General features: G+C 51.6%; 2 protein-coding genes across 3 annotated transcripts in view; one reads left to right on the forward strand and one right to left on the reverse strand.

Moving 5' to 3' along the window:
• Positions 1–631, forward strand: part of MRPL9 (mitochondrial ribosomal protein L9) — a 68,263-nt gene extending 67,632 nt beyond the window's left edge. For both annotated transcript variants that reach the window (XM_069768278.1, XM_069768287.1), the window contains exon 7: positions 116–631. In XM_069768278.1, coding sequence (XP_069624379.1) covers positions 116–298 — 183 coding nt within the window. In that variant the 3' untranslated portion in view covers positions 299–631. The remainder of the gene's footprint in view (positions 1–115) is intronic.
• Positions 632–7,460: 6,829 nt separating this feature from the next.
• On the reverse strand, positions 7,461–14,887 carry RIIAD1 (regulatory subunit of type II PKA R-subunit domain containing 1). Its single transcript, XM_069768301.1, has 4 exons — positions 14,742–14,887; positions 12,385–12,461; positions 12,259–12,305; positions 7,461–7,868 (listed from the first exon to the last, which is right to left on the reverse strand). Exons 1-4 carry the CDS (start codon positions 14,805–14,807, stop codon positions 7,756–7,758), a joined length of 303 nt encoding a protein of 100 aa, XP_069624402.1. The 5' UTR covers positions 14,808–14,887; the 3' UTR covers positions 7,461–7,755.
• Positions 14,888–20,671: the final 5,784 nt, after the last annotated feature.

The raw sequence follows: 20,671 nt of genomic DNA on the forward strand, positions 1-20,671 counted from the left end.
GATGCTCTGGCTAGTAGACTAGGGTCCTGTATTTAGGGATGTCGAGGTGACATTTTGAGGTTACTTGCAGGATTTTCTGGGTTCCATTGACTTTTTTCTGCTCTGTGCTCTGCAGGTGAACAGCTTAGACACAGTCAGGATGCCAATGGATGTTGTGAACTATATGAACCCGAGGACCAAACGATACAAGCACTGGCTCTCCAAGCAGGCGAATACATCAGGATTGGCAGCAGAGGGCGACGTTATCTGCGAGTCACCACCAGAGGGCAGCACTGCCCCCAAATCTACAAGAAGCTGAACATGCTGGAGGATACTGGGGGGGGGTCGTGCATCATTGTCGAGCAGTCCGTCCTGGAGAAGACTCTGCCGATGATACTGGGGAGGGTCGTGCACTGTTGTCGAGCAGTCCATCCTGTAGAAGACTCTGGGGGCGATACTGGGGGGCTTGTGCAACGTTGTCGAGTAGTCCGTCCTGGAGAAGACTCTGGGGGGGCGATACTGGGAGGGTTGTGCACTGTTGTCGAGCAATCTGTCTTGGAGAAGACTCTGCAGACGACACTGGAGTCCATCCTGGAGAAGACTCTGTGGACACTGCCGCATTTGTAATAAAATTGGCTCCATATTGGATGAAGTACTATGGTCATACGTCTCATGTGACGCTGCGGATTGTAATTGGTGACTCGGAGCCTGATTGCTGCGAGAAGGGAGATTATGGGAGGGCTGGGATGAGGTTTACAAATATTTCCGTTCGGTGGTTGGGGGGGTTTCATACAACGGCTCAGAATGAATGGTCAGGAAAGCTGTACATTTAGTGTACAGAAGGCAGCGCAGCTTGACACCTTTTGTGCTGCCTACAGCCTGACACCTGCCATTCTCTCTAGTGTTATTAACACAAAGTGCTGTCTCCCCCAGCCTCCCAAGGCAGCAGATCCCAAAGGGGGAGGGGAGCCGCTGTAACTCCCTCATCACAGCCGACACAGGGTTAACTTTTTCCCCAGGCATTTGCCTAGGGCCCCCAGCCAGTGGTGTGCTGCTAATAGCCATGCTTCTGCTGTGGGGCCCCGTGAGTATGGGGGGCTGGTGCCAGTGACTGCTCTGGACCCACCCCCTCCGCATTCATCTCTGCATCATAGAAGCAGATACAGATGAAAACAATGATAGGGGGGAGAGCGTGAAGTGACTCCTTCTCCCATCATTCCCCCTCTGCGTCACGTCAGTGGAGCTGCTAAGCAAACATGCTGAAGAGACCGGAGTGGGGGAACGAGTAAAGGGGAGTATTCATTTATTTTTAAATCGGTGAATACGTGGTGGCCATAATAGTGGAGGACTATGGAGCTGCATTATACTCTGTGGGGGGCTGCATTATACGCTGTCAAAGATTATGGGGAGTGCATTATACTATATGGGTGCTGTACAGAATATACTGTATATCATGGACTATAGGCTATATATTATACTGTATACTATACGGGGCAGCATTATACTATTATACCATGTGTACTCTGGGGGCTGCATTATACTCTGTTGAGGACTATGGGGAGTGCATTAGACTGTACTATATGGGGCTGCATTATACTCTATAAAAGAATTTTGGGGAGTGTATTACAATCTATGGGGCTGCACATTATATTCTATCAAAGGCTATAGGCTATGTATTATACTGTATGTACTATATGGGGGGCTGCATTATACTCTAAAGGGCTGTGGGGAGTATTGTACTATGTGTACTCGACGCTGCATTATACTCTGTGAATCACAATGGGAGCTGCAATATACTATATGAAGGACTGGGGTGCATTATACTATGAAAAGTGCAATATGGAGGACTGTGGAGCAAATTATACCATGTGGAGGAGGGTTCATTATACTGTGTGGAGGACCACGGCGTGTGTATTACACTGAGGACGACTACTAGGTGTACATTATGTGTGATAGCCTGCAGGGGATGTCACCCTTTGCGCTCTTGGTGGTGTAATAGTCTGCAGGGGATGTCAGGCTCTGCGCTCCGGCGGTGCGATAGTCTGCAGGGAATTTCAGGCTCTGGCGGTGCGAGTCTGCAGGGGATGTCAGGCTCTGCGCTCCGGCGGTGCGATAGTCTGCAGGGGATGTCAGGCTCTGCGCTTCCGGTGGTGCGATAGTCTGCAGGGGATGTCAGGCTCTGCGCTCCCGGTGGTGCGATAGTCTGCAGGGGATGTCAGGCTCTGTGCTCCGGCGGTGCGATTGTCTGCAGGGGATTTCAGGCTCTGCGCTCCCGGTGGTGCGATAGTCTGCAGGGGATGTCAGGCTCTGGCGGTGCGATAGTCTGCAGGGGATGTCAGGCTCTGCGCTCCGGCGGTGCGATAGTCTGCAGGGGATGTCAGGCTCTGCGCTCCCGGTGGTGCGATAGTCTGCAGGGGATGTCAGGCTCTGCGCTCCGGCGGTGCGATAGTCTGCAGGGGATTTCAGGCTCTGCGCTCCCGGTGGTGCGATAGTCTGCAGGGCATGTCAGGCTCTGCGCTCCGGCGGTGCGATAGTCTGCAGGGGATGTCAGGCTCTGCCATAGTCTGCTGGGTGTGCACTGTGCCAGGAGCCGGCGCTCATTGCTCGCCCGCCCGCGGTGATATGAAAGCGGCTGTGGGGCGCGGGGATTCTGTGCTGCGCAGACTCCGTGTACCCTCCCGGCATGTAATGGCCTGCAGGGGGCGCCAGCTGCTCCCTTATCTGCTGCGCAGCCGCTGTGTGGTGACAGCGCAGCCTACAGAACAGGAAAGAGGTCTGCAGAGCATCGCTCCAATTCGTACATGCCGCAGAGCATCTCTCCGCAGTCTGTGGATGTCGGGGGAGCTGCCAGCTGTCCGTGGGCCCGGCCGATCCGCGCTGTCACATAGGATTGCAGCTCTTTGGTCACTCGGACCCCGATCATCCTCACTGTGGAGCAGGGCTCCCCTCCATGGCCGTCCCCCAGTATATATTGGGGCATCTCGCCCCAAGGACAGAGAGGGGTGTGACAGTGTTCCGCTGCGGTGCTCTGTCCCCTCCATCTTTGCCGCCTGTCACGCCTGCTCTGGGGAGGCCTATTGGAGCAGAGCTCCCGGCGGAGTGTCTGAGGCCTGCACACAGGAAGCAGCAGCCCACAGTACCCGCTCCTTGCTCTGTCTGCACGTACTTCACATGGTACCAGCAGAAGTTTGTTCTCCAGAGCAGGAACCCGCAGGTCCACATGTCCCGTCCGCCCTGTTGGCGGTTCTGTATTCATGGGTGGTGTCTGTCTTTCACATGGCGCACTCTGGGGGCCCAGGAGCTTAGTGCTGCCAGTGAAGTTCATTATGTTTGTTCCTTTACCCGCCACCACTCTGTACCCAGGTCACAGCACGTCACCCTCACTAGTGATGGGAAACACGCTTGTGAGCTAATAGAGCGTCGCCATGGCTGTTCAACAGCCTCAACACATGCATGGACTGCCTAACAGGCAATCCCTTCATAAGGTAGGTGTGAGGGTGGGGCCGGGGGTTCTAGGCGCCGTCAGACGACCGCAGGTGTGAGGGTGGGGCCGGGGGTTCTAGGCGCCGTCAGACGACCGCAGGTGTGAGGGTGGGGCCGGGGGTTCTAGGCGCCGTCAGACGACCGCAGGTGTGAGGGTGAGGCCGGGGGTTCTAGGTGCCGTCAGACGACCGCAGGTGTGAGGGTGGGGCCGGGGGTTCTAGGCGCCGTCAGACAACCGTAGATGTGAGGGTGGGGCCGGGGGTTCTAGGCGCCGTCAGACGACCGCAGGTGTGAGGGTGGGGCCGGGGGTTCTAGGCGCCGTCAGACGACCGCAGGTGTGAGGGTGGGGCCGGGGGTTCTAGGCGCCGTCAGACGACCGTAGGTGTGAGGGTGGGGCCGGGGGTTCTAGGCGCCGTCAGACGACCGTAGGTGTGAGGGTGGGGCCGGGGGTTCTAGGCGCCGTCAGACGACCGTAGATGTGAGGGTGGGGCCGGGGGTTCTAGGCGCCGTCAGACGACCGCAGGTGTGAGGGTGGGGCCGGGGGTTCTAGGCGCCGTCAGACGACCGCAGGTGTGAGGGTGGGGCCGGGGGTTCTAGGCGCCGTCAGACGACCGTAGGTGTGAGGGTGGGGCCGGGGGTTCTAGGCGCCGTCAGACGACCGCAGGTGTGAGGGTGGGGCCGGGGGTTCTAGGCGCCGTCAGACGACCGCAGGTGTGAGGGTGGGGCCGGGGGTTCTAGGCGCCGTCAGACGACCGTAGGTGTGAGGGTGGGGCCGGGGGTTCTAGGCGCCGTCAGACAACCGTAGATGTGAGGGTGGGGCCGGGGGTTCTAGGCGCCGTCAGACGACCGCAGGTGTGAGGGTGGGGCCGGGGGTTCTAGGCGCCGTCAGACGACCGCAGGTGTGAGGGTGGGGCCGGGGGTTCTAGGCGCCGTCAGACGACCGTAGGTGTGAGGGTGGGGCCGGGGGTTCTAGGCGCCGTCAGACGACCGTAGGTGTGAGGGTGGGGCCGGGGGTTCTAGGCGCCGTCAGACGACCGTAGATGTGAGGGTGGGGCCGGGGGTTCTAGGCGCCGTCAGACGACCGCAGGTGTGAGGGTGGGGCCGGGGGTTCTAGGCGCCGTCAGACGACCGCAGGTGTGAGGGTGGGGCCGGGGGTTCTAGGCGCCGTCAGACGACCGTAGGTGTGAGGGTGGGGCCGGGGGTTCTAGGCGCCGTCAGACGACCGCAGGTGTGAGGGTGGGGCCGGGGGTTCTAGGCGCCGTCAGACGACCGCAGGTGTGAGGGTGGGGCCGGGGGTTCTAGGCGCCGTCAGACGACCGCAGGTGTGAGGGTGAGGCCGGGGGTTCTAGGTGCCGTCAGACGACCGCAGGTGTGAGGGTGGGGCCGGGGGTTCTAGGCGCCGTCAGACAACCGTAGATGTGAGGGTGGGGCCGGGGGTTCTAGGCGCCGTCAGACGACCGCAGGTGTGAGGGTGGGGCCGGGGGTTCTAGGCGCCGTCAGACGACCGCAGGTGTGAGGGTGGGGCCGGGGGTTCTAGGCGCCGTCAGACGACCGTAGGTGTGAGGGTGGGGCCGGGGGTTCTAGGCGCCGTCAGACGACCGTAGGTGTGAGGGTGGGGCCGGGGGTTCTAGGCGCCGTCAGACGACCGTAGATGTGAGGGTGGGGCCGGGGGTTCTAGGCGCCGTCAGACGACCGCAGGTGTGAGGGTGGGGCCGGGGGTTCTAGGCGCCGTCAGACGACCGCAGGTGTGAGGGTGGGGCCGGGGGTTCTAGGCGCCGTCAGACGACCGTAGGTGTGAGGGTGGGGCCGGGGGTTCTAGGCGCCGTCAGACGACCGTAGGTGTGAGGGTGGGGCCGGGGGTTCTAGGCGCCGTCAGACGACCGTAGGTGTGAGGGTGGGGCCGGGGGTTCTAGGCGCCGTCAGACGACCGCAGGTGTGAGGGTGGGGCCGGGGGTTCTAGGCGCCGTCAGACGACCGTAGGTGTGAGGGTGGGGCCGGGGGTTCTAGGCGCCGTCAGACGACCGCAGGTGTGAGGGTGGGGCCGGGGGTTCTAGGCGCCGTCAGACGACCGCAGGTGTGAGGGTGAGGCCGGGGGTTCTAGGTGCCGTCAGACGACCGCAGGTGTGAGGGTGGGGCCGGGGGTTCTAGGCGCCGTCAGACAACCGTAGATGTGAGGGTGGGGCCGGGGGTTCTAGGCGCCGTCAGACGACCGCAGGTGTGAGGGTGGGGCCGGGGGTTCTAGGCGCCGTCAGACGACCGCAGGTGTGAGGGTGGGGCCGGGGGTTCTAGGCGCCGTCAGACGACCGTAGGTGTGAGGGTGGGGCCGGGGGTTCTAGGCGCCGTCAGACGACCGTAGGTGTGAGGGTGGGGCCGGGGGTTCTAGGCGCCGTCAGACGACCGTAGATGTGAGGGTGGGGCCGGGGGTTCTAGGCGCCGTCAGACGACCGCAGGTGTGAGGGTGGGGCCGGGGGTTCTAGGCGCCGTCAGACGACCGCAGGTGTGAGGGTGGGGCCGGGGGTTCTAGGCGCCGTCAGACGACCGTAGGTGTGAGGGTGGGGCCGGGGGTTCTAGGCGCCGTCAGACGACCGTAGGTGTGAGGGTGGGGCCGGGGGTTCTAGGCGCCGTCAGACGACCGTAGGTGTGAGGGTGGGGCCGGGGGTTCTAGGCGCCGTCAGACGACCGCAGGTGTGAGGGTGGGGCCGGGGGTTCTAGGCGCCGTCAGACGACCGTAGGTGTGAGGGTGGGGCCGGGGGTTCTAGGCGCCGTCAGACGACCGCAGGTGTGAGGGTGGGGCCGGGGGTTCTAGGCGCCGTCAGACGACCGCAGGTGTGAGGGTGGGGCCGGGGGTTCTAGGCGCCGTCAGACGACCGCAGGCGTGAGGGTGGGGCCGGGGGTTCTAGGCGCCGTCAGACGACCGTAGGCGTGAGGGTGGGGCCGGGGGTTCTAGGCGCCGTCAGACGACCGTAGGCGTGAGGGTGGGGCCGGGGGTTCTAGGCGCCGTCAGACGACCGCAGGCGTGAGGGTGGGGCCGGGGGTTCTAGGCGCCGTCAGACGACCGCAGGTGTGAGGGTGGGGCCGGGGGTTCTAGGCGCCGTCAGACGACCGCAGGCGTGAGGGTGGGGCCGGGGGTTCTAGGCGCCGTCAGACGACCGTAGATGTGAGGGTGGGGCCGGGGGTTCTAGGCGCCGTCAGACGACCGCAGGTGTGAGGGTGGGGCCGGGGGTTCTAGGCGCCGTCAGACGACCGTAGGTGTGAGGGTGGGGCCGGGGGTTCTAGGTTTAGACTTTTGTAGCTGTGACTAACAGACAATGCCTGCGTGTGTTGCGACTGTCAAATAGCCACAGTGACTTGTACACAGTACTCGAGCACGCTGAAGACACCCTATTAGCACACGAGCATGCTCCGATACCACCTTATCCGTGCAGGTTCGCTCATCACTAGTCCTCACTTATCCGCTGTTCTGGCGCTCATTACTGTCATCTCCTGAAGGACGTGCTGCTTGATGGTGGCGGCCATGTTTCTCTGGCTTTAGAGCTGTATCTTGGCATGTTGCAATACTCAGGTGCTCCCAGGGGGGGCAGCAGTGGTGAGCAGAGTGCCATGAAATATTCAGGAGATGACGGCTCGCCACTGATGAGGGGACGCCCTATAAACGCCTCCGACAAGAGCGCTCGGATGCCTTCAGATCTGTTGTAACGTTAGCACCGTTCTCTGCGGACTCTTCCTCATTTCCATCCTATCTGCTCCTCTGGGCGCTCCAGGGAGAGCACCAGGAACAAAAGCCTTCTATAGCTAGGAAGCCATCGCTGATGGGGGAGGGACACCGCTCATCCACACTCCCAAGGCTTCGCCCCATGTCACGAGAATTGGTCTGCCATCACCAGACGCGCTTTCTAGGAACTGAGCAATGGCTGCCGGTGGGGGTAGACGGCACATAATCCCCAATCATGATTGGAAGAGTGACCTTCGCACACAATACAAATGAATAAGCAGGGGGCGGCAAGGAATTATCAGATTCGTGCTCAGATCATCACCCAAAAAGCACCACAGCAGGATATGCTCTGTCCAGATACACAGCAACATTATGATTGCAGCTCTGAGGTGAATGGACTCTGGAGCAGTATGAAATAAAGCTAGGCCTAAGCTATGTCTGGTTACACGCAGTTATTTGTCACAGCAGAAGCAGGAAATGTCTATAGGTGCCATGCAAGGATGCAGAAGGCTTCAGCAGGCATCACTCCCCCGTCCACCATCAAAGAGTAGTCCTTCAAATCTCCATCAGGAGCCAATATGTCATCCACTGAAGCCGAAGTCAACGAGGCTCTGCAGCTCACGCTTAGGGGGTAGATACTGAGTGCTTCTCTTCTCCGGGAGTTTGGCTCGCCTTTTCGGGTCTGTGAAGTAATCTGCAAGGCCAAATAGTTAGATGCAGAGGCAAATCTACAGGACCGAACCTAGGACCTGCCCAACAGGGTCTCACAACACAAACAAGGATATAGATGGCGGCAAATGTAGGAGGGTGAGATCAGATGATTGTAGGGGAGAGGGTGGGGCTGGGTGTTCTAGGTGCGATCAGACAACTTTAGGTGTGAGGGTGGGGCCAGGGGTTCTAGGTGCAATTAGACAATTCTTGTTTCCTTTCTCCAGCTTAAAGGAGACATTATATCTTGTTCTCCTCGCTACCCATGGGGTTAATTTTTCCTGGACAGAGACAATGCTTTCTACTTACTCTCATCTCCATAGAAACCATTGCTCGTGGGTTACTGTATAACTACATTACATGGCTGTAATATGATTTAATAAAGGCCATAATAGAGCTTTTGGGGGTATGTGGAGCGGATCAAGACACAAAAGCCGTCACTACCTATATCTACAGTGCTCAGTGGTCCTCCTCATCCGCCTGCCTCACCCAAGGATGACCCTCAATTCCTGCACTCTGCAGGTTTCTATGAACATAATGCAGCATCCAACCAGGAGATTATCAGCAAATATAAAAACTTGATTCCAGCTCACCCAGTTGCTCCATGCTCATCCACTGGCCTCACATCCAGGAAAATTGAAATAATTGGGAGTCCGGCTCAACAGGACTGGATTTTTTTTTTTTTTCAAAAGAAAATATAGTGCATACAAAAGAAAAATTGACACGGTCGACATAACCCAGTCGACGCATTTCGACTGCACTAGGCAGTCTTACTCATGACCCATCAGCAAATGACCCCGGGTCCAGACCTGTACAAACAGACCATTACTGTCTACTGTGACCAGACTACACCAGTGTACCCATGTGTATACCAAGGTCACTGCCACCCACCATCATGGTGTACATTATACCACTCTGTATCACCATCACCACGAAAGAGAGGGGCCCGAAGAATGCAGCGTCTAGTTACACAAAACCCCTGAAGGGATCAGAGCTGCTTCACCTTCCGATTAGCAGTGCACGTTATTGTGAGGGTTAATCAGGTCTGTCCATCTTCTGGAGCTCTCCATCCTGAATTGTCTCAGATGTTCTGTGTTGGTCACTCCTCTCGGTGTGTATGCTCACCTCTTGCACTAGGGAATTGCTGGCGAGAGTTACACGTTCTAAGGGTAAGTTCACACAGGTTGTTTTTGCTGCAGCAAAACCTGATTTCTTGTCAGGAAAGAAGCTGCGGCAAAAACACAGCTTTAGGTGCGTTCTTTGTTGCTGTTTTGGTGCTGTTTTTCGGGCTAACTTCTGTCTCGTTGTCCAGGACTTTTCTGCAGAAAAAAAAGCTGCAAATAATGATACCTGCATTTTTGCAGCGTTTTTTCAACACCTATTCAAGCCAATGGGTGAAATATGCTGCAAAAATGTTGAATGAAGTGACATGCTCTATGTCCAAAAAAAGCAGCAAAGCACAAGATACTGATCACACAAAAAACCAATGTGTGTGCATGAGATTTCTGAAGTCTCGTAGGCTTTGCTGGTACTGTAAAAAGCAGTTGAAAAGTAGCATTAAAAACGCAGCAAAAATGCCTTGTGTGAACTTACCCTAAATTAGCAGCAGTCGATCCTCTCCCTTCTGTTCTCTTGATTTCCACTGTGTTGTTTGGTAAGTGTATTTGTATGATTGTGGTTTTCTTTTAGCTTACAGGTTTGAGTTATCCTATACACTTCTGTTCTATACCTCCCTGGTTGGGGGGAGGAAACAGATCAGTGAGCATAGCAAGGTACGAGAACCCGGCATCTCCACCATCAGAGGTAATCTAGAGTACAAGGATAGCCTAAGGTCCTCCTAGCTTGAGGGACAGGGAAGGAAGCCAATTAAACCAGGATATCCAGCTACAGTATCCAGACACCCACAATGTACCTCTCATCCTATCACCTAGCCATTCCTACTGATAAACACCAGCAAACTGGGCGAGAACATTTGGGGTCTCCTAATCCACATAATTCCTCTACCCACACCACACCAACTGTTCATTTCCCCTCAACAGACTGCCCTCTGCCCGCACAGCCTGCCTGTCTTCCCCCCCTCTGCCCTCACTCCTCCGCAGATTGTCCTTCTCCTCTCCTCTGCCTGCACCCCTCTGCAGACTGCTCTTCTCTCTGCCCACACTACCCTTCCGCTTGCATCCCTGCGTACAAACTGCCCTTCTACCCTCCTCTGCCCAGACTGCCCTTCTTCCCTTTTCTGCCCACTCACTGCCGCCCACACTGCCCTTCTTTGCCCGCAACCCACTGCCCACACCCCTCTGCACAGACTTTCTCCCCTGCTCTGCTGCCACCCTCTGAACAGTCTCCTCCCCTCCTGTTGCACCCCATTGTATTGTCTGTCCCTTCTTCGGTGTGCACCGTCTTTTCCTCCACTTGCCCCTGCAGTCATGTCCGCAGCCCCTCTGTACCATTGCCCTCCTCCCAGCACCCCTCTGTACAGTCTGCCACCTCCTCTTGCACCTTGGTCGGTGGACATCTCCCACCCCAAGGGTAGAGGTTGTTCTTCCAGTAAGTCAATTCATTATGCATTCTCACATCTGCTGTGCAGCCATGGAAATCTGTTTTTTCACAGGTTGAGTGGTCTCAGGGGACACGCAGTATCGGGCCGGATCGTGGACCTTATTAAATGTAATGATGTCTCTGCTGACATGCGCTTATATCAGCAGAGAGGCCCATGTGATGCACCTTTTATTACAGATGGCAGGCTCCATCATCAGCTTCATCACTGCTGTGAGAGGTGGGGTAAAGGTGCGACTATGGGGTTGCCCCCTGACACTTCCCGGCCAGTCGTGTCCTCAGGTGCCACTGCTAAGCACTAGCCATATCTACAAGGTCCACGGCCCCAGAGAGGTCACAAGCCTCACTGTGTCCGAGGAGTGATGCCGCCGGCTCCTAACTCACGAAAAAAGACATGGTTCCTGCCATTTGTACTGACTGTTTTATCATACAGAGAATCAGTCAGAGGCAATGGCTGCAAGCGTGATGGACGCCGTACAAAACCAGATGTGTTCGCTAGCTCCACGTCCTTCTCAGTGATGGATTCCCCCAGAATAGTATCCGTGGCACCCAGCTCTATCCTCACTAATACGCCTCCGTCACTCTGCACACAGTGGACTCCACACTGCCACCCAGTGAGCACTGGCTGATGGACAGGCTAAGGGAGAGTCACAGACTGCATGCTGACAGTTTCCTTTATGACAGTGTAACATGGGATGGTCAGTGCCTGCTTCTTAAGGGCTAGACAACAAAAAGAAACTTCCCCCGGCCAGCCCCTATATTTTCAGACAGTAACTGGGGGTCAGGAGTTAAACCCGTCCCCATCTGCCAGTGTACACAAGTAATGTGACGTGTGTCTTCCGTGGCCCATGTGGCACACGTGAGGTGTGCACCCTCCATGGTCCATGTGACGCAAGGTGCACGCCGTCCGTGGTCCATGTGACGCACACGATCTGAGGTGCACGCTGTCTGTGGCCCATGTGACGCACACGACGTGAGCTGTGTGGCCCCCGTGGCCCATGTGACACACACGACGTGAACTGTGTGTCCTCCGTGGCCCATGTGACGCACACGTGAGCTGTGTGTCCTCCGTGGCCCATGTGACGCACACGACGTGAGCTGTGTGTCCTCCGTGGCCCATGTGACGCACACGAAGTGAGCTGTGTGTCCTCCATTGCCCATGTGACGCACACGACGTGAGCGGTGTGTCCTCCGTAGCCCATGTGACGCACACGACGTGAGCGGTGTGTCCTCCATTGCCCATGTGACGCACACGACGTGAGCTGTGTGTCCTCCGTGGCCCATGTGACGCACACGACGTGAGCTGTGTGTCCTCCGTAGCCCATGTGACACACACGACGTGAGCTGTGTGTCCTCCGTGGCCCATGTGACGCACACGACGTGAGCTGTGTGTCCTCCGTGGCCCATGTGACGCACACGACGTGAGCGGTGTGTCCTCCGTAGCCCATGTGACACACACGACGTGAGCTGTGTGTCCTCCGTGGCCCATGTGACGCACACGACGTGAGCTGTGTCCTCCGTTGCCCATGTGACGCACACGACGTGAGCTGTGTGTCCTCCATTGCCCATGTGACGCACACGACGTGAGCTGTGTGTCCTCCGTGGCCCATGTGACGCACACGACGTGAGCGGTGTGTCCTCCGTAGCCCATGTGACGCACACGACGTGAGCTGTGTGTCCTCCGTGGCCCATGTGACGCACACGACGTGAGCGGTGTGTCCTCCGTAGCCCATGTGACACACACGACGTGAGCTGTGTGTCCTCCGTGGCCCATGTGACGCACACAATAAGCGCTCTCTAGAGATGAAGGGATTTCTCACCTGCTGCAAATTCTCTGATATTTTCTGGTCTTTTCTCTAGAACATCTCTAGAAAACGGAAATGGAAAAAACCCAGTCAGGAGAGGCAGTTATGTGACCCGAAGGAGCAGATATACATTATAATTACTGGATGAATCCAGAGAGCAGCAGCTGCACATCAGGATGGCTCCTCAGATACTCCTCATTAATAATCCGGGTCTGAATCTGGAGAAGGAAAAAGGTGACATGTCAGCAGGTGCAAATGTAACAAGGCCGCCGCCCGGGATATAGAAGGCTGCCGCCCGGGATATAGAAGGCCGCCGCCCGGGATATAGAAGGCTGCCGCCCGGGATAGAGGCCGCCGCCCGGGATATAGAAGGCTGCCGCCCGGGATATAGAAGGCCGTCGCCTGGGATATAGAAGGCTGCCGCCCGGGATATAGAAGGCCGCCGCCCGGGATATAGAAGGCCGCCGCCCGGGATATAGAAGGCCGTCGCCTGGGATATAGAAGGCCGCCGCCCGGGATATAGAAGGCCACCGCCTGGTATAGAGGCTGCCGCCCGGCATATGTAAGGCCGCCGCCCGGGATATAGAAGGCCGCCATCCGGGATATAGAAGGCCGCCGCCCGGGATAGAGGCTGGCACCCGAGATATAGAGGCCGCCGCCTGGCATATAGAAGGCCGCCGTCTGGGATATAGAAGGCCGCTGCCCGGGATATAGAAGGCCGCCGCCCGGGATATAGAAGGCTGCCGCCTGGCATATAGAGGGCCGCCGTCCAGGATATAAAGGCCGCCGCCCGGGATATAAAGGCCGCCGCCCTGCATATAGAAGGCTGCCGCCCGGGATATGGAGGGCTGCTGCCCGGGATATAGAAGGCTGCCGCCCGGGATATAGAGGGCCGCCACCCGGGATAGAGGCTGGCGCCCGAGATATAGAGGCCGCCGCCCGGGATAGAGTCTGCCGCCCGGGATATAGAGGCCACCCAGGATAGAGGCCGCCGCCGGCATATAGAAGGCCGCCCAGGATAGAGGCTGCCGCCCGGGATATAGAGGGCCGCCGCCCGGGGTATAGAAGGCCGCCGCCCGGGATATAGAAGGCCTCCGCCCGGGATATAGAAAGCTGCCGCCCGGGATATAGAAGGCCTCCGCCCGGGATATAGAAGGCCTCCGCCCGGGATATAGAAAGCTGCCGCCCGGGATATAGAAGGCCTCCGCCCGGGATATAGAAGGCGCCGCCCAGGATATAGAAGGCCTCCGCCCGGGATATAGAAGAGTACACCCAGGAGTGTAGGGGGCACCCGTTCAGCACACAGACCTGTAGCGGGCACCGCTCAGCGTACAGACCTGGTGGGGGCACCGCTCGGCGTACAGACCTGGTGGGGGCACCGCTGGCGTACAGACCTGTAGGGGGCACCGCTCGGCGTAGACCTGTAGGGGGCACAGCTCGGCGTACAGACCTGTAGGGGGCACCGCTCGGCGTACAGACCTGTAGGTGGCACCGCTCGGCGCACAGACCTGTAGGGGGCACCGCTCGTCGTGCAGACCTGTAGGGGGCACCGCTCGGCGTACAGACCTGGTGGTGGCACCGCTCGGCGTACAGACCTGTAGGGGGCACCGCTCGGCGTACAGACCTGTAGGGGGCACCGCTCGGCGTACAGACCTGGTGGGGCACCGCTCGGCGTACAGACCTGTAGGGGGCACCGCTCGGCGTACAGACCTGTAGGGGGCACCGCTCGGCGTACAGACCTGTAGGGGGCACCGCTCGGCGTACAGACCTGTAGGGGGCACCGCTCGGCGTACAGACCTGGTGGGGCACCGCTCGGCGTACAGACCTGTAGGGGGCACCGCTCGGCGTACAGACCTGGTGGGGCACCGCTCGGCGTACAGACCTGTAGGGGGCACCGCTCGGCGTACAGACCTGGTGGGGCACCGCTCGGCGTACAGACCTGTAGGGGGCACCGCTCGGCGTACAGACCTGTAGGGGGCACCGCTCGGCGTACAGACCTGTAGGGGGCACCGCTCGGCGTACAGACCTGGTGGGGCACCGCTCGGCGTACAGACCTGGTGGGGCACCGCTCGGCGTACAGACCTGGTGGGGCACCGCTCGGCGTACAGACCTGGTGGGGCACCGCTCGGCGTACAGACCTGTAGGGGGCACCGCTCGGCGTACAGACCTGGTGGGGCACCGCTCGGCGTACAGACCTGGTGGGGCACCGCTCGGCGTACAGACCTGGTGGGGCACCGCTCGGCGTACAGACCTGTAGGGGGCACCGCTCGGCGTACAGACCTGGTGGGGCACCGCTCGGCGTACAGACCTGGTGGGGCACCGCTCGGCGTACAGACCTGGTGGGGCACCGCTCGGCGTACAGACCTGTAGGGGGCACCGCTCGGCGTACAGACCTGGTGGGGGCACCGCTCGGCGTACAGACCTGGTGGGGGCACCGCTCGGCGTACAGACCTGTAGGTGTAGGGCGCACTAGGGTAAAAGGCAGTGTACTCTTTCACCTTCATGTCACGGCAGCGCTGCTGCTGCTCGCAGTTCAGGGCCCCGTGGTCTCCATTTTCCGACATGTCTGACTCTGCACTAGCCAGCGGCACAGTTGCTAGGAATCGTTGCCAAGACTGTAAATGAGAAGACGCCCCTTTTTTGTAACGATTCACGTGCCCATCCAGGAATACGCCCTTTTCACTGTTTCCATAGAGACGGCGATAGCGCTCTTGTCAGGGGAGAGTCCGAGTGACATCCTGGGCACTGGGCAGTGTATATAGGTGACTGTGTGTGGTGTCTGCAGGCAGCCTCGAGCTCACTGCGGCCGGTACGGACTGCTATAACTGTGTACACCATATATGTATATATATCATATACCCCCTACATTATATATATATAATACACCTCCTGTACATTACATGTATATAATACACCTCCTGTACATTATATGTATATAATACACCTCCTGTACATTATATGTATATAATACACCCCCTGCACATTACATGTATATAATACACCTCCTGTACATTATATGTATATAATACACCCCCTGCACATTATATGTATATAATACACCTCCTGTACATTATATGTATATAATACACCTCCTGTACATTATATGTATATAATACACCTCCTGTACATTATATGTATATAATACACCTCCTGTACATTATATGTATATAATACACCTCCTGTACATTATATGTATATAATACACCTCCTGTACATTACATGTATATAATACACCTCCTGTACATTATATGTATATAATACACCTCCTGTACATTATATGTATATAATACACCTCCTGTACATTATATATATATAATACACCTCCTGTACATTACATGTATATAATACACCTCCTGTACATTATATAATACACCTCCTGTACATTACATGTATATAATACACCTCCTATACATTATATGTATATAATACACCCCCTGTACATTACATGTATATAATACACCTCCTGTACATTATATGTATATAATACACCCCCTGTACATTATATGTATATAATACACCCCCTGTACATTACATGTATATAATACACCTCCTGTACATTATATGTATATAATACACCTCCTGTACATTATATGTATATAATACACCTCCTATACATTACATGTATATAATACACCCCCTGCACATTACATGTATATAGTGCACCTCCTGTACATTATATGTATATAATACACCTCCTGTACATTACATGTATATGGTGCACCCCCTGTACATTATATGTATATAATACACCCCCTGTACATTACATGTATATAATACACCTCCTGTACATTATATGTATATAATACACCCCCTGTACATTACATGTATATAATACACCTCCTGTACATTATATGTATATAATACACCTCCTGTACATTATATGTATATAATACACCTCCTATACATTACATGTATATAATACACCCCCTGCACATTACATGTATATAGTGCACCTCCTGTACATTATATGTATATAATACACCCCCTGTACATTACATGTATATAGTGCACCCCCTGTACATTATATGTATATAATACACCCCCTGTACATTACATGTATATAGTGCACCCCCTGCACATTATATGTATATAATACACCTCCTGTACATTATATGTATATAATACACCTCCTGTACATTATATGTATATAATACACCTCCTGCACATTACATGTATATAGTGCACCCCCTGTACATTACATGTATATAATACACCTCCTGTACATTATATGTATATAATACACCCCCTGCACATTACATGTATATAATACACCTCCTGTACATTATATGTATATAATACACCTCCTGTACATTATATGTATATAATACACCTCCTGCACATTATATGTATATAATACACCTCCTGTACATTATATGTATATAATACACCTCCTGTACATTATATGTATATAATACACCCCCTACATTATATATATATAATACACCTCCTGTACATTACATGTATATAGTGCACCCACTGTACATTACATGTATATAATACACCTCCTGTACATTATATGTATATAATACACCTCCTATACATTATATGTATATAATACACCCCCTGCACATTACATGTATATAGTGCACCCCCTGTACATTATATGTATATAATACACCCCCTGTACATTATATGTATATAATACACCCCCTGCACATTATATGTATATAATACACCCCCTGCACATTATATGTATATAATACACCTCCTGCACATTACATGTATATAGTGCACCCCCTGTACATTATATGTATATAATACACCCCCTGTACATTACATGTATATAATACACCTCCTGTACATTATATGTATATAGTGCACCCCCTGTACATTACATGTATATAATACACCTCCTGTACATTATATGTATATAATACACCTCCTGTACATTATATGTATATAATACACCTCCTGTACATTATATGTATATAATACACCTCCTGTACATTATATGTACATAATACACCCCCCCTGTACATTACATGTATATAATACACCTCCTGTACATTATATGTATATAATACACCTCCTGTACATTATATGTATATAATACACCCCCTGCACATTACATGTATATAGTGCACCCCCTGTACATTATATGTATATAATACACCTCCTGTACATTATATGTATATAATACACCCCCTGCACATTATATGTATATAATACACCTCCTGCACATTATATGTATATAATACACCCCCTGCACATTACATGTATATAATACACCTCCTGCACATTATATGTATATAATACACCCCCTGCACATTATATGTATATAATACACCCCCTGTACATTACATGTATATAATACACCTCCTGCACATTATATGTATATAATACACCTCCTGTACATTACATGTATATAATACACCTCCTGCACATTATATGTATATAATACACCTCCTGTACATTATATGTATATAATACACCCCCTGCACATTATATGTATATAATACACCCCCTGCACATTATATGTATATAATACACCCCCTGTACATTACATGTATATAATACACCTCCTGCACATTATATGTATATAATACACCTCCTGTACATTATATGTATATAATACACCCCCTGCACATTATATGTATATAATACACCCCCTGCACATTACATGTATATAATACACCTCCTGTACATTATATGTATATAATACACCCCCTGCACATTACATGTATATAGTGCACCCCCTGTACATTATATGTATATAATACACCTCCTGTACATTATATGTATATAATACACCTCCTGTACATTATATGTATATAATACACCTCCTGTACATTATATGTATATAATACACCCCCTGCACATTACATGTATATAGTGCACCCCCTGTACATTATATGTATATAATACACCTCCTGTACATTATATGTATATAATACACCCCCTGCACATTACATGTATATAGTGCACCCCCTGTACATTACATGTATATAATACACCTCCTGTACATTATATGTATATAATACACCTCCTATACATTACATGTATATAATACACCCCCTGCACAATACATGTATATAGTGCACCTCCTGTACATTATATGTATATAATACACCTCCTGTACATTATATGTATATAATACACCCCCTGCACATTACATGTATATAGTGCACCCCCTGTACATTACATGTATATAATACACCTCCTGTACATTATATGTATATAGTGCACCCCCTGTACATTACATGTATATAATACACCTCCTATACATTACATGTATATAATACACCCCCTGCACATTACATGTATATAGTGCACCTCCTGCACATTATATGTATATAATACACCTCCTATACATTACATGTATATAATACACCCCCTGCACATTACATGTATATAGTGCACCTCCTGCACATTACATGTATATAATACACCTCCTGTACATTACATGTATATAATACACCTCCTGTACATTATATGTATATAATACACCCCCTGCACATTACATGTATATAATACACCTCCTGCACATTACATGTATATAGTACACCCCCTGTACATTATATGTATGTAATACACCCCCTGTACATTACATGTATATAGTGCACCTCCTGTACATTATACGTATATAGTGCACCCCCTGTACATTACATGTATATAATACACCTCCTGTACATTATATGTATATAATACACCTCCTATACATTACATGTATATAATACACCTCCTGCACATTATATGTATATAATACACCTCCTATACATTACATGTATATAATACACCCCCTGCACATTACATGTATATAGTGCACCTCCTGTACATTATATGTATATAATACACCCCCTGTACATTACATGTATATAATACACCTCCTGTACATTATATGTATATAGTGCACCCCCTGTACATTACATGTATATAATACACCTCCTGTACATTATATGTATATAATACACCTCCTGTACATTATATGTATATAATACACCTCCTGTACATTATATGTATATAATACACCCCCTGCACATTACATGTATATAGTGCACCCCCTGTACATTATATGTATATAATACACCTCCTGTACATTATATGTATATAATACACCCCCTGCACATTACATGTATATAGTGCACCCCCTGTACATTACATGTATATAATACACCTCCTGTACATTATATGTATATAATACACCCCCCCTGTACATTACATGTATATAATACACCTCCTGTACATTATATGTATATAATACACCTCCTGTACATTATATGTATATAATACACCTCCTGTACATTATATGTATATAATACACTTCCTGTACATTATATGTATATAATACACCCCCTGCACATTACATGTATATAGTTCACCCCCTGTACATTATATGTATATAATACACCTCCTGTACATTATATGTATATAATACACCCCCTGCACATTACATGTATATAGTGCACCCCCTGTACATTATATGTATATAATACACCTCCTGTACATTATATGTATATAATACACCCCCTGCACATTACATGTATATAGTGCACCCCCTGTACATTACATGTATATAATACACCTCCTGTACATTATATGTATATAATACACCTCCTATACATTACATGTATATAATACACCCCCTGCACAATACATGTATATAGTGCACCTCCTGTACATTATATGTATATAATACACCTCCTGTACATTATATGTATATAATACACCCCCTGCACATTACATGTATATAGTGCACCCCCTGTACATTACATGTATATAATACACCTCCTGTACATTATATGTATATAATACACCTCCTATACATTACATGTATATAATACACCCCCTGCACATTACATGTATATAGTGCACCTCCTGCACATTATATGTATATAATACACCTCCTATACATTACATGTATATAATACACCCCCTGCACATTACATGTATATAATACACCCCCTGCACATTACATGTATATAGTGCACCTCCTGTACATTACATGTATATAATACACCTCCTGTACATTATATGTATATAATACACCCCCTGCACATTACATGTATATAATACACCCCCTGCACATTACATGTATATAGTGCACCCCCTGTACATTATATGTATATAATACACCTCCTGTACATTATATGTATATAATACACCCCCTGCACATTACATGTATATAGTGCACCCCCTGTACATTACATGTATATAATACACCTCCTGTACATTATATGTATATAATACACCCCCCCTGTACATTACATGTATATAATACACCTCCTGTACATTATATGTATATAATACACCTCCTGTACATTATATGTATATAATACACCTCCTGTACATTATATGTATATAATACACTTCCTGTACATTATATGTATATAATACACCCCCTGCACATTACATGTATATAGTTCACCCCCTGTACATTATATGTATATAATACACCTCCTGTACATTATATGTATATAATACACCCCCT

The sequence above is a fragment of the Ranitomeya imitator genome, chromosome 1, assembly GCF_032444005.1.
Source record: "Ranitomeya imitator isolate aRanImi1 chromosome 1, aRanImi1.pri, whole genome shotgun sequence".
Taxonomy (NCBI): Eukaryota; Metazoa; Chordata; class Amphibia; order Anura; family Dendrobatidae; genus Ranitomeya; species Ranitomeya imitator.